We start from the raw sequence: 26,307 nt of genomic DNA, 5'->3' as shown, positions 1-26,307 counted from the left end.
CATCCTAGGGAAGTGCTCTACCACTGAGCTATACACCAGCGGCAGAGGACTCTAACAAGTCATTTTCTTTTGTAAGAAGTACCTATTCTTCAGTTAAAGTGATATCACCTTGTCCTTGCATTTAGAGTTAGCATTCACTGGGTGCTACCTGTGATGGCCTTGACCCATGTGGGCTCCTGCAGAGGTGGCTCAGATGCCATAGCCTTGGTTCTAGGGGCTCAGTCTGTTTTGGGGTCCAGGGAACATAGCCCTCTGACCTTTCATTACACCAGGGTGACGTTTCCCTTCTACTCAAGGGAAAGGCAGGTAAATATACCCCATGTGCTGCACAAAAGTGCACATGGAATGCATAGTCTCTTCCTCTCTTTTTGTCTTATTCTGTTATTTACCATGGGAAGCAGCTGAGTCAGGTTTGGGATATTCAGAAAATCATAGAATTCCACCACGAGAGAAAGAAACTCGAGTGAGGCTAAGAGAGTAGAAGCCAGACTGAGAAATGCACATGAGGGAGCAGAGGAGGGACAAGCGGATGCATGGGATACTTCCTTTCATTCTGAAGTCTGGTGATCCCAGCTGTGGCAAAGCTAGACGAGAACCCTGGTGAGGGAAACCGGCTATTACTGTGGTGAGGAACTCAGCAGCTCTGCTTCAAATGACTGCCCACAGGCAAGCAGGATGGCAGCAGAGCTGGCTGGAACTTCCCACCAGGAGAAGGAGGTTATCTGCTTCTCTCATGGAGACACTTCTCCTTCTGGAGGCCCTTATGTCCTTGGGAACAATCAAGTGGTGGAGTTAGGTAAGGGTTTGAGACAGTAAGTGGGCTGAAAATTCCAGAAAGAGTCTGAAACTGCTAAAGGTAAAGATGATTTTCCTTCAGAAACAGAAGTCTGATTCTTGCCCCTTCTTGTAATTTGTAGAGTCCTTATTTTCCTCAAAGGACAGGAACAATGTCATACTGTATGTTACGGCGGGTTCCCTCAACCTGTGCTGTCTAGACTCTGTGTGCTTTCACTTAAAAAACAAAATAAAATAAAAATAAAAACAACCATTCGCCACCTAGGCACCACTCTACCATCTTAAAATGATTTCTGGCAGGAGAAGAAAGCTTCTTTCAGGAGCTTTCCTGATGCAGAGAACAGTGAGAGGGAAGGGGGCAGCTCTGCAGGTCAGGAGCCAGTCCTCGAAGCCCACGCCACCTCACCTGGCATCTGATCATCCATGTTGTGGGCATCTGCCAACAAACCAAGCCAATGAGGGTGAAAGGCCTTGTTTATCTCACCAAATCTCCCCCTTTCTTTTGAATTTGGCAGTCTAAGACTCCTTAAAGAAAATGAGTCTTTAAGAAACCAACACTGTAGGGCTAGGGATTTGGCTCAGTGATAGAGTGCTTGCCTAGCTGACATGAGGTCTGAGTTCTATTCCCGCAGCACTACCAAAAAACAAAGCAAAACAACAAAAACAGAGAATCTTGCCTCCTGGTCAGCTGACCTGTCAGGTCTTAGAGAGATCATCTGGCAGTCAGTCTGTGCAATTAGCCATAGGTTGAAAATGCAATTTTTTTTTTTAAACCTTCAGTAGCTGTTCATCCAACACTTTCTGAATTCCTACCCCTTTGCAATGTATCCATGAGAAACACTTTTCTCAACATTTTGTGGCAAAAGAGCCTAGTATAAGAGGTAGACATATTCCCAGAAGACGTGATCTCAAAGAGAGGGACCTATATTTGTCGATAAAGCAATGCATCCCTTCTTTTTACCCTCCCTCCCTTCCTTTCTGTGCTGGATGGCTTGCACAGGCAGGGCAAGCACTCCACCACCAAGCTGCACCCCCAGCCCTGCAATGTATCACTTCTAATCACTTTATCATCTCTTTTTCAAACACTCATTTTCCAAAGGTAACAAATAGTCGTAGCTGGAAAGCCACTCTATTCTTTATCAGATATTAAAGTCTAGAGAAGCACTGCTGGCCTTCTTAGCACAGTAGCAATGGCAGAATTCAAGAGAATAATCTGATTTCCTTCCTCAATGGAGCAGGCTTCTCGCCATCTGATTTGCTTTCCAGTTGATTTTTTTTTTTTTGTAAATAAAAATTTCAATGAACACATGTAATTGATTTAGAAAAACTTCCTCCAAAGGGCAACGCATGGAAGAAAGGTGAAGTCAGAGTTCTGTAGCCAACTGCTCGAAGCTTGTTAAAAAATCCCAATGCATAAACCTTAAGAAGGGTTATGAGGCCTGATAAAAGCTATGCAGAACTGCTATGCATTTTGGATTATAAACCCCTAGCCTCCCACCCCTTGCAACAGAAAAGAGGACTGATGCTGCCACTCTTGTCCATGCCCAGTAGGTTCACAGTCTAGGGCGGGTAGGCTGAGCAGGGGCTCTGGCTCCAACCTCTAGGGGGTAGGGACAGAAAGACACTGTGGCTGCTCTTCATTACACCTTGCTGGGCAGGGCAGATCCTTGGTCCAGTCTGCTGTGCTAAAACTTATGGATAAGAATTTCCTGCACCAGGTCAAGGGGTTCAGGTTGAGGATCCAACTCCCTACCATGGTGCAATCTGCTACAGAAGGCAGGGGAAAGAGGCCTAAAAATGGTCACGGATCTAAAAGGAAACTTTCCTAGCTACACAATTCACAAGAGAAAATGCAGGCATGTATAGACATGCACCACCAAGCATATGCACATATGTCCTGCCTATCTGCATAGGAATGTGTGTAAACATCTCCCCCACCATGTTATAACAGTCAGGTCTCACGTGTCTGAGAAGTAGTCACCAGTGTCAGAGCAGAGACTTACCTGGGTCTCTTGTCTGAAGTGGCCACACACATGTGCTGGGATGGCACTGCTGTCCACTTCTTTGCCTCCAGGACGAGAGCTTCTGCATCCACCAAGCCAAATCCATAGAGATGGCTAACTGAAAAGACAGGGCCTTCAGAGCTGGGCTCTCTTGCCTCCCTGTAGGAAGGGAGTAAAGCCAGTTCTCCCACCCTGCTGGGCTCCCAGAGAGCTCATGCCAATGGAGTCACCTCAAGCGTACCTGAGAGCCCCAGGCTGTAGGATGGGTCCCTCTGGGAGCTGCTCAAGAGTCCCAGCTGCATTGCTCTCTGAGCTGAATTTCTTCACTTAGGAGAGTGGGCCAGGACAGATGTACCATTTTGGTACAGAGTAGGAGGAATGAGAGGTCTTATGACTTTCTTTTGGGATGGTGGGCAGAGGGGACAAGGACAGATTTATTTACATTAAAACACTCTATTGGCATCTGTGCTCTCTGAATTTTGGACTGGACAAGAAAAATAACACCTGAGACTTCAGGGTTGCGGGTATAGCTCTGTGGTGGAGCACCTGCCTAGCATATGCAAGGCTCTGGGTTCCATCCCCAGTAGTGATAAAACATAACCAAAACCAGACGAAACAATGTGCACTAAGAACAATATGAACAAGGCTAGCTGCACTTGTTTTTTTTCTTCTTCTTTGCTGAGTTCCCCAGGCGGCATTCAGGGCAAGCACACTTCACACCTCACAGACAAGAGTGCTGAGAGCTGGCGGCTCCAGTGTTTAATTTGGCCAAGGGAGAAGAGTTTCAAAGTTTAATTTAAGAGGCAAGGTCAAGAACTAGATACAATCTATTTTCCTATTTAATTAGGCCAAAACTGAAATGTAGGTCAGCTCTTGTTACAGCACACCACTACCACCAACATTCCTGCAACACAAGGATGAATGAGGCCCAATCAATGGTTCTTTATTAAAAGGAATGTTCCTTGGCCCTTATAGTAACAATATTTGACCTATATTTTACAGATACTAGTATTGGGCTTGGTGTCAAAATAGCTGGACCTGAGATTCAGAAAAGGGGGGGAGAGTCTTCCCTAATAACACTGTGGCTGACCAAAATCTTTCCCAAGTATCCCTGAAAGACAAACAAAGCCAGAGACCCAGTCTTATAATTAACTACTCCAGCAGTGCCAAGTATCTGGGTTAACTGAGTCCTGACCAAAGTTTCATGGTACCTGGATCTATACCATGCTGGGCTAGAGATGAAGGCTCTACTGTCCTGTGACTATCTTTTATGATATAGGGGCTGGCCAAGAAGTGTTATAGTTAGAAAGTAATTTATATAATTATCTCAATGTCCTTGCTTGTTGTACAGATGAGGAAATTGACAGTGAGTTTCACAATGATAGAGCTATTCAAAGCTAAGAATGCAAGGTGCCCTTACATGGCACACAAGCAAGCATCCCTTATTTTTAAAATTATGGATTTTTTCTAATGTGTATGAAAAAAATAGCCACAAATCCAAATCTATGATTCACTAATTATAAAATATTTCCTTTTAAAATGTATTTCTTCATGTTAAAAAAAAAAAAAAGATTTTCAATTTACAGAGAACTACTTAGTAAATACTAGTAGAGGTGGTCCCTGGATGTGACAAAAGGAACCCTGAAATTTAGGGACCCTGGATGCTAAGATTTTCAGGTTCTTCCTTTATGTCAGTGCTGGTGCCAAAATATTTTTCTCAAATCACTGCCTATATTTTTAATTCTTGTGACATATGGTTAATAATAATAATTAATGTTAGGGATTCCTTTTAAGGAATTTGTATCACCCCTTTTTACACTCCTAATTCCAAAGGTCATCCCAGAGAGTCCACAAGGATGTGGTGACATGCTGGTTCTTGCCCATCCCACCAGGAGTGCCGCACCTTTATGCCCAGCGCCATTCACTTTCCAGTCGTTGGCTTTCAGGTGGGCCGGACGGGATGTCTTCACCAGCAGGTGCTGGACGTCCCTCCAGGTTAGCTGGCTGCTGCAATGACACAACAACAACCCACTGAGGCCCACTCAGGTCCATGCTGCTGGCCACGCAGGCCCATCAAGAGGTGAAGTGAGGGGAGTCGGTCCCACCCTGAACTAGAGCAAGCCCTTGGGCTCACAGCTGCGAGCCTCTGCAAGGGTTGACTTCACAACATCTTCATAAAGAAAGTCTTCCTGAGATGAAAGAGCACAACAGATGAATTAAAATCCACAAGCATGAAAAACAAGGTCTTGGGTCATACAAGAAATTTTGGAAGTGGCAAGAAGAAAAAATTTAATTTGTTAAGTATTGGGGGGCAATTCTTTGTTAAAATGCACAAGAATATGCTCAAGTCATCGTGGGGACAAATTCTATCCTCTGCAGACCTGCCAGCCACAGACTAGTAATTCTAAGTTTCTAATACATTCATTTTGGTGAAAAGTTGAAACATGTCATTCAAAGAACCGCATGTCCATAATACAAAAGCACAGATCGTATTTCTTTGATTCTAAGCTATATTTCCTGGCCTTTCTAACACCTCTGAAATCAGGATCCATCTTACCACTTGATGTCTCTTATCTACCCACTCTGTCCACAGCAATTGGGACCCTGTTATATCACCCACGGGTGCTGAACTTGATCCTGGCTGTTCTTATTTTCACTGCCAGGTCAAAATAACTCTGAGTCTAAAAAGAACTCAATAGTTACAAAATTTTAAAGAGATATGGAAATATATTTTTTTGTCAGCACTTCTGATTTTTGTGGTACATAAAAGGGTACATCTTATAATCTATGGCATATTGGATTTGATGAAACAGTATTTTTCATACTATCCCTAGGTGGAAAGAGTATAAAGTAAAATTATTTTTCTATTCATTGTCATGAACTCTGGATATCTGCATATATAAGCTTTTTGCAAGGCTGCTTTAAAATATGGTACATGCAATACCTATATATGAGCCACCAATAAAAGGAATATATTTTTGCTACATAAAACTAATAGCTGAGTGAAAAGGTAGACGCTTAGACTCATGAATCCACTTACAATTTGACGAGAAATACTTATATTTTATTACTCTTCTAGTCTATTAACACATTATCTACAAGCTTTTAATTAATCAGAGTTAACCAAGAACAAATGAACATCAATTGAGTCTAAGACTTGAGCTCCCTAATATCCCCTCCTTCCCAAATACTCTTTCTTTCCAGGTTGTCTTTTCAGGACCTGTTTAAACAGAGAAGACCCAAACAATCCCCACTACTATCCCAGGAGCTTAATCCGCATACGTGTCTATTTGCTGCAGATCCCTGCCTGTGCAACGTGTGCGCCTACAGAAATGTGAACCTATGAATGCCTGACATGCGTAGAACCGGAAGGAGCAGTTGCTGTCACAAGGAAGTCAAAATGCTGAAGCATCTTGATGGCCTTAGCCATTTCCTTGGGACAGTGCCTGCCCTGACCCAAAGCAACTGCCCACTGTGTGTACACGTGTGAGTGTGTTCATGTGTATTGAAATATCCATAACATGAACTTTACCATTCTAAGAATTTCTAAGCACAGTTCAGCAGCATTAAGCACATGCACATCACTGTGCAGCACCATTCATCTCCAGAACACCTTTGTTTCCCAGACTGAAACTCTACCCAGGAAACACTAGCACTCTATTCCTACTTCTCACAGTCCCTGATAACCACCATTCTACTTTCTGTTCCTATGAATTTGACTTCTGTAGGTACCTAAAATAAATGGAATCCTGTTGTATTTGCCTCATTTTACTTAGGATAGTATCTTCAAAGTTCATTCCTTATTATAACATGTGTCAGGCTTTCTTCCTTTTAAATGCTGAATTATATATAGACCACATTTTGCTTCACTCATCCATCCATGTGGGTTCTTTCCCATCACTGGCTCCTATGAATGATGTGACATGGGTGTACTAACCTTTTTTTTTTTTTTTTGGCTCCTGGCTTTCAGTTCTTCTGAGCATGTACCCAGAAGTGGGGTTTCTGGATCATATGGGAATTCTATGTGTAATTTTTTTCTTGGAACTGTCATACTGTTTTCCACAGTGGCTGCTCCAATTGATGATTCCACCAGTAGCTCTTGCTTTGCCTGTTTTCCTATAAGGAGCTCACCTGTTGTGAGTCCTGGTACCCTCCTTCCTGGGACTCTCACTCTGGCCTTACCTTCTCTCTGATGTGCTCTTGCTGTTGAGCCTTACTGTTACTGGCTAGTCACTGGCCTCCTTAATGTTTTATCCCAACCATGCCTACCCATCTAATCTCTAGGTTTCTGCCAGGTGCAGACTGATCTGCTACCTTCTTCTCCTTTCTTTCTTCTAGGACTCACACACCAACCTCAAGAGTACAGAAAGATTCTGAGGCCCCAAGTAGTACCAAGCAATGCACCCCAGTGGAGTGGTTATTGGCATAAGCTTTGGCGTTCAGATGGAGCAGATGTGGCTGTAGTCATTTTTGGCTATGTGACTGGGCAAATCATTATTCAATGTCGGATTATTGCTGCATGTCATGGGGCTTACTGAAGGATGGCTTAAGCCAATCTACCTGGAAGCTTAGCATTTAGTACTAGGAAAAATTAGCTTTAGGGTTGAGGATAGAAAGGCATGAAGTTGGAAACCTTTTTTTATTTTTAACCTTTGCCTTTTATTTGCATTCATTTTATGATGAATTTACTCCTGTAAGTTTTTATTCCTTCAGTTTCTTCTGGGATGACTTTCTTCTGGGCAATCTCCTCTTGTGGCTTAGGAGAAATTTATTGCCTTTCAGTGAAAATCATCTCAGTGTGGAGGGGCAGCTCATGTGCTGGATATTCTGACCATAAGCACTGTTGGTGGCAAATCTTGGGTGCTTTGTTTACCTGGAAATGCTCAATGACTGTATATCTAAATTTATGTTTAGACTTTTAAATTCAGCAGTAGTCTTGGGATTTTTGAACATATGCAGCAAAAACCTAGCACTCTTTTTTGGTCACTGACTCTGTGTCCAGCTCTGCTGTTCAGTCTGGTCACACCTACCAGCTCTACCACTGTTCCTGGCACATACTGCTTCTTTAAAATGACATCTTTCAGATACTTGGTGGCTTTCTGGATTTGCATACCCTTGATGGCCTGGGCAGTTTCACAGGTGTTCTTAAAGTGAGCATAAAGATTGGGACCTTTTAATTTTCATGATATTGTGGGGTTTTGAACCATCTTCACAGATCACCCCAGGCCACTTGCATGAAGAGGAGGCTAGAAACCATTGTTATGAGGAAATCTGTTTCATTTTTGATTCCAGTAATAAAATCACAAGTTTAACTGTATGGAAATTATGTCAAGGAAAGGGTGTTGGAAATGCTTCTCTTTTTTTCTTTGGCAGTCCTGGGAATCAAGCCCAGGGCCTTGTGCGTATTAGGCAAGTACTCTACCATTGAGCTACGCCCTAGGCCTAAAAGTGTTTTTGGTGAAGAAGGAATGGCTGGATAGGTAGTCCCAAGACTGCCTCAAGCTGTGGGACAATTCTTACAAATTAGTCTTCCTTTGTTCTCATCAGTGCTGTCCTCAAGTTCTCCCATTCCCCCTGGGAGTTTCTCCCCCCAGGACATCTGCTTTGCCCCAGTTCCTTCCACAGCTAAAGTGAACGGAGAGAGAAGGCAACTCTGAGGTCGTGCTGCCTAGGCAGGCTGGACTCAATCTCCAAATCTCCTACACCCAGGCCTTCAGGTTCCCTGGATGACATTGTTCCTTCCGTGACCAATGCCATAAGTTTTTAAAAGCTCTAGGCAGACTCTATCTGAAATGAGCTTTGCTTATCTTGTCACCTAAATGTCTGAGGAGGCACTATGACAACGAGGAAGATGGCTATCTGAGTTTTCACGGGTCCACAGGCAAGTTGAGTAGAACCATCGGTCATGAAACAGGGTTTGTTTTCTATTTGTTTCTGACTAACAAAATTCCTCGCATGTTTCCAATAAGGAATAGAAGAAAATAGAGAGCAATGAATTGCTAAGTATGTGAATGCGACTTTCCACACAAGTAACTAATTATTTAGGACTTTTAAAAAGAGCCTCAGGACACAGAAGCTGACATTGTGGCCTGGAAATTGAAAATATTTAGTTGCTTCTTTGTTAAATTGGTAGCATTTGAGTGTTATGCTCTTTAGTTGTGTGCAAACCAACACGCAAACATGCGTAATTACAAGGATTTACGCATCCCAAAAATTCTTTTTGAATCATTTAAAAACTCATCTACAGCAAACGATTACTGTAGAATGGCTCATTTGTTCCATGCCAGTTTTGATGTCTAAACTAAAATTTGCTTTTGACCCCATGATTGCATGTGGAGTTAATTCTCTTTTCTTTCTGATCCATTCACACACTAGCAACTCTAGGATTTCTATTGGGTTTATATTAGACAAAGCATCGCTATTTTATTGTCAATTTATGAACTAAAGTTGTGTTCCTACACAACTACCTAAAGCATGACTTTGGTGTGTGGAGTAGAGTGTAGACTGGATTCAGACCCCAGGGTCCTCCAAAGGGGAGGAGTCAATGGGCTTCAAAAAAAAGAAGGAACTTCAAAAGATGGGCACGGAACCACCATATGACCACTCCTTGATATTTATCCTGAAGAATTCAAGTCATCATACTATAGCAATAAATGCATACCCATGTTTATGGCAGCACAATTCACAAAGGCCAATCTAGGGAACCAGCCTAGGTGTCCATTTACAGATGAATGGATAAAGGAAATGTGGTGTGTATATATATAAAATGGAGTTCCATTCAGCCATAGAGAAAAATAAAACTATGGCATTTGCAGGAAAATGGATGGAACTTGAGAATATCATGTTAAGTGAAATAAGCCAAACTCAGAAGGTCAAGTGTCATATTTTCTCTCTTATGTGAAAGCTAGAGAAAGGAAAAGGGGGGGAAAAGGTGTGTGTGTATGGGAGGGGGGAATCTCATGAAATCAAATGAAGATCAGTAGAGCAGAGGAAAGGAATCAGAGAGGGAGGAGGAAAGGGGAAACACTGGGGAATGATATTAGCTAAATTATATTGTCAAATTGTGTTCATGTACAAATATGTAACAAAAAATCCCACCATTATGTGTAATTACAATGCATCATAAAAAAATGGGAAAAGAAAAAGAAGAAATGACTTCACAACCATTGGAATTGCCTTTAAAAGGAAGGAAATTTTGATATGTGCTACCACAGAGATGATCCCTAAAGACGCTAAGTAAAGTAAATCAGCTACACTAGGACAAATACAGGTGGAGTACCCCTTATCCAAAATGCTTAGGACTAGAAGTATTTTGATTTTTTTATATTCTTTTTCAGATTTTGGAGCTTTTGCATAGACTTAATGGTTTAAGCATCCCTAATCTGAAATCCAAACTACTCCAAAAGTTGAAAACTTATGACTGTGGTATCAGCACTTGAAAAAAATTTTTTTTTATTTTAGACCAGTTTGGATTTCAGATTTTCAGATTAGAGATACTGAACCTGCACTGTAAGATTCCACTTATATGAGGTCTGTAGAATAGTCAAATTCATAGAGATGGAAAGGAAAATGGGGATCATAAGAGGTTGGAGAGAATGTTATGAACTGAATTGTGTCATATGTTGACCTTCTCAGCATGTGACCATGTTTGGAAACAGGACCTTTCAAAGGTATTTAAGGTAAATGAAGGTACTTGGGGGGACCCTAATCTACCATGTCTAGTGCTCTCGTGAGAAGAGGAAATTCAAACACTGACAAGAGGGATGACGACATGGAGACACACGGAGATGTGGCTTTCTGCTAGCCAAAAAGACACTAACTCTATTGACACCTGGATCTAGGACACCCCTAATCTCCAGAACCTTGAGACAATAAGCTTCTGTTGTATAAATCACCTTTTATGACAGTCTGAGCAGACGAATATAGGTAATTGGTATTTAATGGTTCAGATGAAGGACTTCTAGAGGTGGGTGATAGAGTGATGCTGCTGAGCTATACACCTAAAAGTGGTTAAAATGGTAAACTTCATGTGTATTTTGCCACAATGTAAACATTATTATTTTTTTTGGTACTGAGGATTGAACCCAGGGGCACTCAATCACTAGCCACATTCCCAACCCTATTTTGTATTTTATTTAGAGACAGGGTCTCACTGAGTTGCTTAGCACCTTGCTTTTGCTGGGGCTGGCTTTGAACTCTCCATCCTTCTGCCTCAACCTCCAGCCTCTGGGATTACAGGCATGCACCTCTGGGCCTGGCTCAATGTAAATTTTTTTTTTTTTTTAAAAGGAAAAGAATGTGGAAACTTACTTTGCTTCTAGAGCCAAGGCAATGATGCCTGCCACCATGGGGGCTGAGACCGAGGTCCCCGTGTGGCCATCCGTGCAGCGCTGACGCAAATCAGTGGTGACCTGGGCGAGAGGAAGGTATGTGAGACAGGAAAGGTGTGATGACTGACTCGCTCTCAGAGAACCAAGATTGCTCAACATGCTGCAGGCTGGAGAGTGTGACCCTGGGTGCCAGGAACAGAAAAGGAGCTGGACAAACTCATTGTCTGGAGCTCCCTGCGTGATGGTTATGTCTCATGTGCAAAGTGTAGACTTGCTGCAGGAACAGGCTAACCTCAGGGTGAAGATGGGGATCAAGCAGGGAAAGACAAGGAGCTGGGAGCCACTTATGAGCTTAGCTTGTTCTTTAGTACTGCAGAAATGTGTGCAGAGAAACAGGGAAGACAAATTGAAACAAAGGGGACCCTCCATAAGTCCTCTCCTTGAGTCTCCAGGGACTGTGCCCCTGCCTAATGCCCAACAAGTCCTACAGCAAGACCATCCACCAGAGCCCACTTCAGTGACTCCCTGACCTCAGGGCAACTGGAAACCAGCTGTTCATGGTGTGTCCAAGTGGCTGGATAGTGTTTTTGTATTTAGCTTCAAAGTTACATATCGGAGTCTCCATCTTGCAGTCCCCCTCAGTGGACCCAAAGCACCTCAGTTCTGTCTACAGAAACAGACAAACCTGGAATGTGCGTGACCTCTGAGCAGGATGAAGAGTCACTCTCTTTGGGAAAGTGAGGTTGGCTCTGCCTGTTGGAGGAGGGTCTGTCAACCCACCTGAGAGAACAGGTGGGGTGGGCCTTGCTGCTCATCCTGATCTGCACCCCCTGCCTTTGGAACTGAAATAGGGAGAAGTGGCATTGGGATCAGAATGTGTGTTCTGCTGTCATGGACAGGATCATGCCTCCCCCAGGATCTTTGTCTTTAGTATTCTTCCCATGCACTGTGCAGGTAGAATTAGGGTTGCTAACCAACCAACTTTAAATCAGGGAGCTGATCCTGGATTACCTGGGAGGGCCCTGAGAAGTGGAAGGAGGACTGGGAGTGTAGCTCAGTGGTAGAATGCTTGCCGAGCACTGCTGGCTTTGAAGGGAGACCTGGGGAGATCTAAGCCAAGGATGGTGAGTGGATCTAGAATGAAAGCACCTCAGTCACAGTCCATGAGGAAATGCGGACCTCAGTACCATGGCCACAGGGAGCTAAATTCTGCCCACAATCTAAATGTGCAAGGAAATGGATTCTTCCCCAAAGCTGCCAGAAAGGAGCACAGCCTGCCAACATATTGATTTCAGGTTTGTGAGACTCCAAGCAGAGACCCAGCAAGGCTGCCGGATTTCTGACCAATAGAACTGTGAGATATAAATTTGTGCTGTTGTAAGCTGCTAAGTTAGTGATAATTTATTATGACAGGAACAGGAAACTAACCCACCCACCCACCCACCACAAGGCTCCAGTAGACAATTTGTGTAACCCTTGAGAACAAATTTCTCTGGTGATAACAACCCAGGTCCTTCTACACATTTCCCCTGTCTTGTTTTAGCTGGGCTGACAATTCCCCAGTGGAGGGGGATCTGTGTCGCACACGTGCACAGGAAGATTTGACAGGAATGTTAACAGAGGCTGCCTTTCTCCCTGCCTGTCCAAAAGGCACCTTGACATGGAAAGGGCAGCTGGGGGCAAGAAAAAAGGGCCCAGGATGCAACCCTTCTGTCCCCAGTCTCTTCATATGCAAACAGGCACAATGATATGCCACTCATGTGGCTTTTGTGAAGATCACAGCTGGGCACTGCACACACTTGAGCTGGGTAAATGGTGGCCAACAAGGGAAACTAAGGGTGGCTGGGCAGGAAGCCAAGCAACTGAGAGCATGTAAGGCCCATGGCTTGCTCTCCAGCCTAAGAGAAAGCGGAGTAGGCAAAGGGATCTTCTCTGGGGGGACAGCTAAGTGGGGTGGGCAGCCCCCTTTGAGTCCTAGTGCCATGCCAGCAACATGGTTCATGTTGACTGAATGAATAAACCCTCCGCCCTGGTCAGAGATGCAAGCTGCTGGTTTTCCTACTTTGAGCAACAGTCAATCAGTGAGGGGCATCCCTCATACCAGGGAGACACTGTTTGACATTCATTGGACTGAGAGGGATAGAGCACAAAAGGGGACAGAAACTTGACTGCTGTCAGATCTGCCTGAACTTAAGACTAGGAGGTGCCAATTGTCCAGATCAGTTACTTGTCCCCTTGCAGGATATCTTAGAGGACTCAAAGCAAACACTGGGCTCTAGTGGAGCAGATGAAAAATGCCATCCATACTGTCAGAGTAGAGTTCTGAGACAGCAACTCTAACTGGTTCCATTTTCTCTTTTGTTGCACTCCCAACTACTTCTTCTTACCCATGCATTATTGCTCAGAGAATTTTTTTTTTTTTTCAAAAAAAAGGGGGATGGGTGGGTATTAAAGCATCTTGTAGCTAAAGTGTGTTCACATGTATGCACATACAAATACACACATGCTAGCATGACTAAATTAGTAAATAAAGCCACAAGTCTGCTTCCAGAGTTGACTGACACCATCCTCCCCAAATTTAGCCCATGGTACAAAATGCTCAATGATTCAAGCCTCAACTTGCTCCCAGTCAGGTTTCAGCCCAAACATATGTTTAATAAGACTCCAGCAAGTCCATGCTCAAATGAGCTGGATGCCTAAATGATCGGGACATCATTTAGAATCTCAGCTGCCCATCCCAGTGGTGAGGGCTGCAGGAAAAAGGAAAAGTAACAACTTAAATTAATACCTTAGTGAAGCGGCCTGGGCTGTGGCCAGGCTGGTGGTGGAATGGTGGTGGCTGACCTTTTACTGGTGCAGAGCAAAGCAGAAAATGGGAAGCCTGTGTGCTTCCCCAGAAAAATGTAAAAATAAATTTGCAAATAATTTCTAAAGATGTAGCTAAGCAGCAGGAAAAATGAAAAGATGCTAGTGAGCTTTAAAATTAAACCATGTCTGGCCTGCTCTGTGGTCTCTTTTTAAAAATGTCTACAAACTAACTGAACGACTGTGCATTTGAATTCTGCATTAATTGGACACCCTCCCTTCCTTCTCCTCCTTTTTTAAAAATAAAATTAGGAAAGTGTACAGGGAAGGAAGAGGCACAAATTCTACCCATATGCTAAAACAGTTATCATTTAAAAGATCAATCAGGGCTGGGGAAATAGCTCAGTCGGTAGAGTGCTTGCCTTGCAAGCACAAGGCCCTGGGTTCGATCCCCAGCACGGCAAAAAAAATAAAAATAAAAAAATAAAAAGATCAATCAGGGGCTGGGGGCGTGGCTCAGGGGTACAACCCTGTGCAAGGCTCTGGGTTCCATTCTCAGCACCACACACACCACAAAGAAATAAAGAGTGAAAGATAAATCCCACATGTTCATTTAAGTGAGCAGAACAGACAAACCATTGGTTGACTTCTAAGTGTCCACCATGTGCCCTTTGGTAGGAGCAGAAGCCTAGAAGAACACTTGGATTTCCACAACGTTCCAGCATAAAAGCAAGACTACTCTTACTTTATTTTACACATGGGAACTGGGCTGGTCAATTAGATTCTGAGTGATGCAACCACAGAATTTCAGAGAGCTAAAAGGAGACACGATGAGAAATGAACCCCATTCTTAAACGATATTTTTGGATCACTACAGCCAGAGAGGGTTTTAATTGGTATTTCTGGACACAGATGAGAAAGGCAGGGTCCGAGGAAGGCTGCCAATGGACTGGGGTTGACCTCAAGGCTCAAACGGTTTGCCAAGGGCTGAGGCTGGGAACCTGGGATCCAGCTCAATTTGGCCTCAACCTAACTCACCTGTAGGGAAAAGGAGGTTTCTCCCCACCTCCCGCTTCCCTCCCCATCCCAGAGAGCTGAGGCACATGGTATAAAACCTCCAACTTTCCAGAAGAACTTACAATTTTCCGCTCATAGAAGGCCCCGCTGCTGTAGGTGGTGGCCAGGGTGGAGGCACACTCCTCTAGATACCAGGGTTTGTGGCCATTCTCAGTGGTGCTGCTTACGGAGATGGTGTAGATGCTGTTGGTATAGCCATCACAGGAGCAGTAGTCCCCCTCTCTCCCACCATTCCCAGAAGCCCAGACGAAAATGGAGCCCAGGCCCTGTCGGCCCTAGATGGAAACAAGAAGAACAAGGAATGAACCACTGCAGCCAGAACCCTCAGGGGTGTGTCTGACATCTGGTCTGAAGTCCCACACCTAAATATTCGACCAAAGGGACTAAGAAGGATGTACTGAGACCATCTAGGTGCAAACCTCTACAATTTTGCCTGTGGCACCAGCCTTGCAACTGTAGAATCCCAGGATCACATGAGGGGGAGAAGAGGCAGAGAGAATCCTCTGCTCTTTTCAGGAAAATCCAGGGGCCTAACACAAGCTATTCCACTTCAGAGCGATGCTTCTAATTTTCAATACCATAGCTAAGAATCAAAGAGACCTGGGAGTACCACAATAATACCACATTATAGAGGATGGAGGAGTTCATAACTTTAATTTCTCTGGGTTGAAGGAGCTGGTTTTATGGGAAATAGAAGGAATTTTTCTGAGAACACTGATTAAAAAAGTTACCCTTCTTGGAAAGTGAGCTAATTTTGCAAAGAGGGATGAGACCAGGTATTCTGGGTGAAGACTGATTAGGTAATACAGTTATGGTTCAAAATGCTGGTGGTTGTCTGCAGGTGTCCTGTAAGAGTTCCCTGCAGTGGGTGAGTGTGGTCAGATAATCAACACCAGCCCAGCCAGGGCTTCATCCCCATGTAGGTTTTCATGTTAAGAACTTACACATAAAAAAAAAAAAGCCTGTGAAAAACAGTGACAGGTCAGGTCAGATTCCAGCACCTCTGCTCTATCCCACACCCACAGGATCAATGATTTCTAACCAAACCAAGCATCATCCCAGCCACAAACATTAACTAATGATTAAGTAATGGAAGCTTGGAGTGATTGACTCAGTCAAGTGGTTGGACTTGGTGGTGCACAACCAGCCTCAGTGGGTGGTGCCAACACCTGACTCCACTTGACACTAGGCCCACCAGGCTCCTGACTCTATATCCTTATTGAGAACCCTCCTCCTTTTCAAACAAAATGACACTTATGCCCAACAATTGGTCAATTTAAAGATAACTTTCAGCCAAACCTTGCAACCCCTTTAGAGACAACTCAAAGCCCTACTGTTGATCGAATGCAAATAGAATTCAAGTTCTCCCTTGGTTGAGTAGACCAGCTGTTCTGTAAGCCCCATATCACTCCACTTTGTGGGCCAAAGGGATTCTAGTTCCAACCTAAAATCCCAAAAGAGCAGGCAGAAATGTTCATCCAGTCCTGCTACTTCAATTAGCTTCATTCACTCTGCTCTCTGGGTCTCCAAGATGGGTCTGCTCAAGTGGCCAAGAGATCACAGAAAGATTACCCTCGTTTATCAAAAAGGTTAACTTCCAGATTAAAAGAACAAAGGACTAAGGAGTGTGGGTGTGTCCATGTAATTACAGTCATGTGCCAAATAAGGATGTTTCAATCAGTGATGGATCACATGTAGAACTGTGGTAATATCATATAGGTAGGCGTGGAGAAGGCTAGACTGTCTAGGTTTATGTAAGTGCACTCTGTGATGTTCACACAATGGTGAAATTGTCTAACAATGCATTTCTCAGATTATGTACCATCATTAAGCAAAGCAAGACTATAATTACCTGTTGGAAAAGATTAATCAGAGAAGCCAATTCGAAACAACTAAAATCCAAGTAAAAAGGAATTTAACTCATTAGAGCCTATCTTTCTGCCACATGAGAATCATCCCTGAGATACTGTCACTCTTAACTCCCTATCCCACTCAAAAAAATTTATAAAATGACATAATTTTGCAAAGTGCAGCAGCATCCTTATTGTCCCAATGGCATAGAGATTAGCTTAAAACACTGCTCCTCAAACTTAAATGTCCATTCACTTAAGTCACCAAGTCACCTGTGAATCCATTACCATGTACACTTGGACCTGTCAGGTCTGGAATGTTGTGTTATGGTTTGGATGTGAGGTGATCCCAAAAGCTCACATATGGGACAATGCAGGAGTGTTCAGAGGAAAAATGATTGGGTTGTAAGAGTCTTAACCCAATTGGTGAAGTAATCCCTGATGGGATTAATTGAAGTGGTAGGGTGTGGCTGGAAGAGGTGGGAATTAGGGCATGGCTATGGGGTATATATTTTGTATCTGGAAAGTGGAGTCTCTCTCTCTGCTTCCTGATGATGAGATGCTTCCCTCTGCCACACTCTTCCACCATGATGTTCAGCCTCACCTCAAGCCCTGAGGAATGGAGCTGGCCTTCGATGAAGGAGGACCTCTGAAACCGTGAGCCCTCAAATAAACCTAGCCTCCTCTATAATTGTGTTGGTCAGATCATTTAGTCACAGCAGCGAAATATCTGACTAAAACAGTGTGGTAGTCAGCTTTCTTTTACTGTAGCAAATACCCAAGATAATCAACTTATAAAGGGAAAAGGTTTATTTTGGTTCACAGTTTTGAGATCCTAGTCCATGACCAATTGACACCATTGCTTTGGACCTGTGGCAGCACTTCGCAGAAAGAGCATGTGGCAGAGGAAGCCCATTTACATTTATGGCTGGAAATGAAAGAAGAGGAAGGACTGGGTCGCATTACCCCCAGTGACTAGAAGACCTGCACTAGGCCCCACCCCCTTAAAGGCTCTACCACCTTCCAATAGCACCATGCTGGGAACCAAGACTTTACACTTAGGCCTTTGGGGCACAATCCAGATCCAAACCATAGTAGTTGGGCTTGACAGTCTGCGTGCCTAAGGAGTGCCCAGGCGATGCCAGTGCTGCTGGTGCTGGTCTTCCCACCGTATGCTGTGCATTTACTGCTAGCTGAATCCCCTCACAGGCACTGCAGCATCACTGGCCTCTTTCTCTTCTTAAAATGCTTCCTGGAAAGGGAAGCTCAGACCTGAGGTATAAGGGAGGTCTTAGCTATTCCTGAGGATTTTAGGTTCACTTTCCAGGTCTTCCAGGACAGAAACTAGAGGGACCATGTCAGCCCCTCCAGCATAAACCTGCATTCTATTCAGTCAAGCCACAACTTTGACCTGATCAAATCATATTTTGACGTCCTCCTGGGGAGCAGTGACTTTATCCATGAGCTCAGAAGCACCTCTCCCAAGGGCTGGCCAACACCCACCATCTGGTCAAGACCAGTGCTGTTAGCACAGTAATGTTTCGTCTCCCCTTCTGAACTAGCCACGTGAGGAGCAAGGTTTCATAAGGACTGATATTAAACAGATCCCTGTGCCAAATTATGGCTTCGAAGGTCTACTACCCAGGCCACATCATCTACCACAGATGAAGTCAGACTTTACAGAAAAAGACCATAGGTGACAAATGGGGCAGCAGGAGGAAAAACAGATGGGGGAATGTGGTTGGGTTTGAGATCATCAAATTTCTAGGAGGATTTTCCGTGACAGCTTTAGACAGTTGCGATTTAAGACTCCCTATATGACATATTTTACTTCAGAATGACTAAAAAAAGAAAATTAAATGACCTCAGTATTTTAAGAAACCGTGACAAGAATGAGGGGGAGCCACATGGTCCCCTTTGCAAGTCCCTACTCCCGTGACAGCTTGACGAAGCTGACGCTGCTCAGAATTCAGAATGCAAAGATCCCCTCTCTGCAGCTCCAACTTTTCAGTCTACATGGGTTCCATCTACACAAAACTGAGGGGACAATCCAAACAATCTCTTAAAACCAATCAATGACTCCCCTGGAAACAGGATGCCTCATCCTCAGAGTTCACATCTTTAGAAATCATCTCAGAAATACCAGATGTTCAGTATTAACACCATTCAAAGGGATGTTTCATGCAGAAAATGCGATCTCTAACTGAAGTCACCCTCTCTGAAGCTGAAATTCAGCTTAATTTTTAGGATGTTTCACTTGTCATCACGTCTGAGATCCAAGTGATCCAGTGGGTGGGACGGGGAGTTGAGTCATGGAAAGGCATGATTTATTTATCCAGCGGTCCCTGTGGGCAGCGGCTCACTTGGTCATCCCTGAATCTGCCTGCACTCGCCTGGCTCAGCATGCAGCCCAGCTCAGGTGCTCAGCAGCCTAAGGGAAGCCACTTTTGGGTCTCCCTGGAGCCGTGGAGATAAAAGAAGCTGTCAAGCAACCCCAGCCTGAGCAGGAGGTCACATGTTGATAGGTTGTGTGAGTCTACACTGCTTTTCCTCCTTTACTTTTCTTCTTATGTGGAGTATCTGGGTGAGAAATAATTTCTGAGGGACACAAGAATCGATACCCCCATTTTGGGTGACTAGTTTCTCAGTTGTTAAAGCTGGGTGGTGGCAGGAGAAGGGCAGTAGAGGAAGAAGCCTTCGTGTATACTGCAGAGTAGCACCCCATCCAGCAGAGGAGCTGTAGACCAGGTGTCCCAGGCAGGAACTGAAGACATGGTGCAGACCCCAAGCCTGGGAAGTATAAGGAAATGTGGGAAGCTTCAGCACAGTGGGAGATGGCAAGGGGGGGGCCTTCTAAGAGAAAACGATGCCCCAAGCCCCAGAAAAAGAAATTCACAGCAACCAAACTCAATGCATCCTAGAAAGAAATCCAATCATATTATTCAGATAAAAAGGAAATCATGAACAAAGCTAAAAAAATGATTGTTCCTCTGTGGCCAGAAGGAGACAGAGAAGGTTGTTTTCATTAGAATTCTCTGGTACTTTCTGATTTATTTATTAACTATTTATTGGCCATATTTTAATTACTGTGAATAGGTTACAATACCATAAGAACTTTAAAATATTTTAAATTATGTGACTAATAAAATGGGCTTAACTTCCTCTATTCCCCTCCTCTCCCGTACCTTACAGAAGTCAGAGATGCCTGGATTTCCTTCTGGAACGCCCTGCAACCACCAGCGGGGAGTATATACTGGTGATTCAGACCAGGGCTTATTGAGTCACTGGGGAGCTTCTAGATGCCCATCACAGCTTTGTCTGCCTGCTCCAAGAAGCTGTACTCACCCAGAAATCTGTCTTGCTGACAGTTTGTAAAAGCTGGTTCATTTTCCGCTACCCACTTCCCAGCTCCCAGACTTCCTGGCCCATGAGGATCAGTGGCTGGTGGGTAGCCTCCTGGGCTTCTGCAGACACCAGCCTCATGGATGTTTCCTCTGCTTCACATCTGATGAAGCTGTACCCAGAGATTCTAAATATGCAAGATTGTGTGCTGGTGGGGGTGGGGGGTGTCTAGACAGACTTCATGCTACTGTGGGATGTTGAATTAGCATACACCCTGTGATGGGTACAGAACACTCCATGGCTGGGTATTGTTGTGGGCAGATGGGTCAAGGTCCAGGATACCCCTTCCACCTGTACAGTCCAAGGAACAGATCAGATGATCTAACTTGGTGCCTCTCATCCACCTGTATACTTCTCAGCCAGGAGAGGCAGAAAGCACTGGCAGGCAGATGTCGGGTGGACTCCCACTGGAGCAGCTGAAACCTTCCCTACAAGTTGGTAAACAGCCACCTCCCTGAGCCCCTAAGTGACTCCTCCCTCACTCTGGTCCTGGCACTACAGGGCCTTGCCAGTCCTGTTTCGGGCTGTGGCTGGTATCACTCTGACATTTAACTGTTAAGACTGTTCACTGTTGCCCCCGCCCCATGAGCTCCCCTGTAGCCCTGGGTTACTCACACCTTTTTAATGCCATACTCGAAAGCTTGTTTAGCCAGTCGGCCGGGCCCGTCCACTGTCTTCCCATCGTCGTCGGGGCCCCAGCTGGCACTGTAAATGTCAATGTAGTTAGGTTTGATGCCCAGGGACTTGGCCTCAACCACATCTGTCACATCGCCGTCCAGCATGCGGATGCCTGAAAGCACAGGGAGAGGCTAGCTATCAGTGCCCGTGATCCTGAGCATGCAGCTAGGGCCGCTCTGGGCTGAGAGGCCAGTGAGACCGGAGAGCCCCAAGCAGCGGAGATCAGGACACAGTATTACTGAGCTCCCCTGACAGAGTTTTTCCCATGTTGTTGTGGAAAGCTTGCTCCTCCTCTCTGCACTGGCTGATGTGAAAGAATTAACACAACACCACAGGTCACACTGTAAAGTGCTCCCATTGCCTTGTGTGGTGGCGACATAAGAAAACCAGCAACTTCCAAGGGAGGATTCAAATGGTTTCCCTCAGTACCGTGAAGTCATGCTGGTATCTAAAAATGCACACTTCTATAATAGAACTCGGGAGTTCTTTTTCACTTTCCCAGCTGTTCATCATTTATGTTTATTTCTCTTTCCTTTATGAGTCCATCCCTGATGTATAATTTATGATGATTCACACAGTGAGTTTTTAACTTGGAAGACGGGAGCCCAGTCTATGGAGAAGGGGGCTGGGAGTCTTGGATCTCGCCAGTCATCTCTTTCCATTTGGGTTCAGGTTCCATGTTTCTAGGAGGGGTCTTTAGGTGGGGAGTCTAGCTTCACAAGAGCACCCCAAAAGTTAAGGGGGGAGTAGGCTCCCACAAGTCTCTTCTAATGCTTGCTGACCCAGCTGGGGCCCCTCATCCTGGTTCCTTGCCCAGCCTTTGCCTCCGTTACTCTATGCCCAGCAGGTGTGCCCCACCCAGTAGCAGGTCACCCAGAGAAGGTGGGGTTGTGCATAGCACGAAAACTGGGAAGCCGTGGGTAACAGCCACCAGCACATCCTTTCTGTGGACTGGGAGATACATAAAGTCAGACTTCTCTGAGGCTTAGAAAACCTTGCCACCCCTCTCAGAGGTCCCTCAAGCCCCTTGTACCCTGTCCCCAGGTCCTTGTGTGCAATGACCATGCCCTTTGTCAAAACAAATTCTACATCCTAGAGTTATTTAAGAAACACTGGAAAAGAGAACTTTTTCTGATTATAAGAAAAACATATGTTCTTGGAAGAATGTTTGAGAACTAGAGAAATTAGCCCAAAGATAATATTTTGGTTACTTTCTTCTAATATTTTTTTCTTTGCCTGCAGCATATACTTTCTTTCCAAATCCTTTTTTTTTTTTTTTTTTTAAATCTGAACTTTATATGGATCATTTCCCTGTGTCATCAATGACTCTTTCAAGACATGGTTAATGATTGCTGTGCCCACCCATGCACCCAGCCCAGACAGCCCTCCCTCTGGGGCCGCTTCCCAAGCAGGGCTCCCCCCACCACATCTGTACTGGAACTATGTTCCAGAATGTACGTTAATACATAGTGGGGTCTCAAAAGCAGATACTTTGAAAGTAACCAATATTAGAAAGTAAAATACAGTCAACACTCTGTATCTATGAGTTCTGCAACTGCAGATTGAACCAAAACTGTAGATGAAAAAAAGTTTAAAATTTGTGTCTACTGAAAATGAAAAGATTCTTTTTTGTCATGATACCCTAAACAATACAACAACTATGTATATAGATTTATATTGCACTAGGTATTATAAGACATCTTAGATGATTTAAAGTATACAGGAAGATGTGTAGGTTCTTTTATATAAGGCACTTGAGCATCCAAGGATTTTGGCATCCACAGGGGGCTGGAATCAATCCCTTGTGGATTCTGAGAGATAACTATAGCAGCTTCCCCTGAGCATAAAAGATGGTACGGGACAAAAGCAATAAGAGCCACAGGAAGGAGGCCCTGGAAGCAGAAACCCTCCCCAGGTGCTCAGGAACAAATATTTTATGTGAATTAAATCCTACTGTCCTATCCATTCGAACTGTAATTGTGGGGACACCATGCTGTCACTTCTGATAACTGATGAACAGATATACCTAACATGTACATTTCCAATTTTTCTTGTTCTATATTCTTTTGCTCAGTAGCACATGGGTTACAAATGAATAACTAAATTTACTTTATTATTTGCTATGGTGAGAAATTTCTTACCTATTATAGACTTTCTTTCCAAAGAAAAGTATTTTACTTGAATCTCTGGATGACTTATAAGTCCTAATAAAATGTAAGTGTTATGTACATAGTTGTTATATTTAAAGAGGGAATTTAAAGATGTAACTGCAGTTAGTTAAACTGCACTCATTTTACCAATTTGTTCTACCCAATTTCGAAGATTCACTTTTCCCTAAGGTTTCTCCTTAATATCTGAATATATGAAGCTCTGAGTCATGAGCAAGAGAGATAACACAGGTGTCACTGCAGAGGGTCCTTGAAAGGCCAGGTGGCAGAGTTAGTGTGATAGTGGGAGGGAAGGCTGGTCTCACAGCATCTTAGCCCTATGCTACTGTGGGACACCAAACTTAACTGGAAACTCCTGCTCTGAAAGCCTGGGAACTAAACTCAAAATCAGTGTCAGAAATTTATAGCAAAGCAATAGCAAGGTTGAAGTGTGGGGGCCATTAGAAGTTCAACAATAGTGCCCACAGCCACGTGGGAGTGCTAGCCAAGCAAACATGGGCAGTGATGGAAGATGGGGCTGAAGTTATGGGAAGAGCCATGTCTCATAGCTCCAAGGTCTTAAAAATGAGAGGTAGGAATAAATTTAACATTAGCACTATCCATCTTCTCTTCAGGCTCTCCATCCTTTTCCCTTGTTCTCTTTATTACCTTAGCTACCCGGCTGCAGGATGGCTCAGGGAAGACACCACTGTCCAGGTACTTAGATAGTCCACACTGCAAGGGGCCTGGAGGCCTCATCACCTGATCCTTAGGGGAGGCCCAGAGCTCTCACAGTAGTGCGCCTCAAGCCAGCAGGTGGCAGATGGGTACGCCATGGGCAGAAGTCCTGCCATGATCACTAAGCGTGACCAGGAAGTAACTTTAGAAGTTCTCATATCTCATAAAGCCTTAGTTTTATGTATACTGTTATGATGAAAGTCATTGTCTCTATAGGGATGGTAAACAAACCAAAAAAGGATGATTAGTGTAAAGTGCCTGGCACACAGAAAGCACTCAGTGTGTGTCCACTGCTAGCTTGACCCTGCTGCACCTCAGTTTTCCCATCTATAAAAATTTAACTTTCTTCCTTTTGTTTTCTGAAGATAGGCTGTCTGATTTGTATGAAGAATGGTATTCACATACATGTAATAAAGCCTTATAAAATAACAGACATGCATGGATCCTTTATCCAATACAGAACAAGGACATGACCTCCTGGGGCCTCTACCTGAGTGTCCTCCTTCTTGCCCCCACTTCTCATGGGAAACTGCTCACAGAGCCAGCACTGTGTGCTTGGAATTTTGGGCTTTTAGCTTATTCATCCTATTTCCATTTAAAAATAAGTGTTTTAATACAATTGTGTGTATGCTTTTAATACAATTGTGTGTTTAAATAATATATAGTATAGTTTTGCCTCTACTGGGAATTAATTCTTTGCTGGTAATACAGATTATAATAATCTCCTAGTTGATGTCTTGTCTTCTCACTTTGTTTATGGAATCTCTTGATGAACAGAGGTTCTTAATGTGAATGTGTGTGTGCGCGCACACGCTCTGGGAATTGAATCCAGGGTCTGTGCATGCTGAGCACGTGCTGTACCATTGGGCTACACCTCTCTCCTTAGAGGTTTTTAATTTTAATAATGTTAACAGCTCTTTTCCCTTTAAAGATCAAGGGAGTCATAATGGGGCCCAAATCTTCCCTGGGTTTGTTGGCATCTATTTTAAGTTTCCTTTTACAGGCAGGGCTACCACAGCCCACACGAGCTAAGGCATTAGCTCACTGCACTTTCTCCTTTTGGTGGGGCTTTGGGTGGAGAGGAGAAGGCAGGATGGCCATGAGGTGCTGTCTTTCCCTAGGCAGTCATCGGGATGCGCAGCATGTCCATCTCCATTACTGATTCAGACACACTAAGCCCAGGCGCCCAGCTCTCTATGCCATGACTCTTCAAGAGAGGGGCTACAACTAATACAGCAAGTTGGTGTGGTGTGGCAAAGGCATGGTACCTGGCAAGATACAGAGCAGTTCACAGCAGGGGAGAGAGCTGGGGTCAGAGAGTTCTGGGTGGAGTCTTGAACTTACATGACCTCAGGTCATGGACTCAACCTCTCTAAATCCTATTTTCTACAGTATTTATCTGGTGTGGTAGTTGAGAAGAGTAATGAAAATATAAGTTGAGGCCCTGTGCTGTGGTCTGGATATGGTTACATGGTTTGAATGTGTCCCCCAAAGGTTCATATGTGGGCAACTTGGTCCTCAGTATAGTGATATGGGGAGATGGTGGAACCTTTAAGAGGTGGGACCTACTGGGAGGTTAAAGTCATTGAGGATGTACCCTTGGAAGGAATTAAGGTAGTTCTTGAAGGATTGATGTTAGCTCCTAAAAGGGTGAGTTTTTATAAAAGAATGAGCCTGACCCCTGAATTGCTCTCTGGTTTCCTGTCTTGTCACACTCTCTCTTCCTCTTGCACATGCTCCTGCTATCCACTATAATGTGATGAAGCCAAGAGGGCTCTCACCAGGGTCAGCACTATGTTGTTTGGAATGTCAGCCTCCAAAACTGTGAGCTAAAGAAACCTCTTTTCTTTCCAAGTTACCGAGCCTCAGGTATTTTGTTATAGCAACAGAAAACAGATGAATACGCCCTGGTATCCAGTGCTTCTGGATAAATGGCAGCAGTATTCTATGCTTTTCCATTTATAAACGGACTCTCCAGGGTGGGAGACCTTGCTGACCACAGGCAGCCAAAGTCAATTCTGATGTTCTAGTGATGAAATTGAACCTGCTATTCCAGAACTTGTTATACAAGTTGTAGGTGGTAAAATGTCTATTTTTGAACATGAAGATCAGGATAGCAGAAGAAATTCAAAAATATGTAAAACATATGACCAGAATGATTTCCCAACACCTCTCATAATGCTTTTTATCTTGGAAGAAGACTGATGGATGTGTGAGAAAGCAAGCATCGTGTATTTAGATTTTAATGGAGCATCTATTTTCCCCAACACTGACAAGTTGCCAACAGAGAAAAGGTAAATATTTTCAGTAGAAACCTGCTGTTCCAACATTAGCTTTAAATGTGACTGGCTCTCTGGAAATGCCAAGGAGAAGAAAAACAGCAATCATTTCTCTAATGAAAAAAGAAAGACCCATTTACTATAAGTTGCCGGGTAAGAAAATAATTTAGACAAATCATTTTGATGGCAAATTAACTCCCTGT

The 26,307-nt window shown here is 44.0% G+C and overlaps 1 protein-coding gene across 2 annotated transcripts in view; it reads right to left on the bottom strand.

Annotated features, from left to right (window-relative positions):
• PCSK6 (proprotein convertase subtilisin/kexin type 6) overlaps positions 1 to 26,307 on the bottom strand; it is a 176,992-nt gene that overhangs the window by 69,574 nt on the left and 81,111 nt on the right. For both annotated transcript variants that reach the window (XM_079121928.1, XM_079121927.1), the window contains exons 7-11: positions 20,880 to 21,052; positions 15,073 to 15,285; positions 11,109 to 11,209; positions 4,702 to 4,805; positions 2,799 to 2,916 (exon numbers count right to left, since the gene is read on the bottom strand). In XM_079121928.1, the coding sequence (XP_078978054.1) occupies positions 2,799 to 2,916; positions 4,702 to 4,805; positions 11,109 to 11,209; positions 15,073 to 15,285; positions 20,880 to 21,052 (709 nt within the window). The remainder of the gene's footprint in view (positions 1 to 2,798; positions 2,917 to 4,701; positions 4,806 to 11,108; positions 11,210 to 15,072; positions 15,286 to 20,879; positions 21,053 to 26,307) is intronic.

Source organism: Sciurus vulgaris (genome assembly GCF_902686455.1).
Source record: "Sciurus vulgaris genome assembly, chromosome: 2".
In the NCBI taxonomy this organism is placed as follows: domain Eukaryota; kingdom Metazoa; phylum Chordata; class Mammalia; order Rodentia; family Sciuridae; genus Sciurus; species Sciurus vulgaris.
The sequence above is the reverse complement of the archived record's forward strand: the minus strand, read 5'-3'. Positions and strand labels throughout refer to the sequence as shown.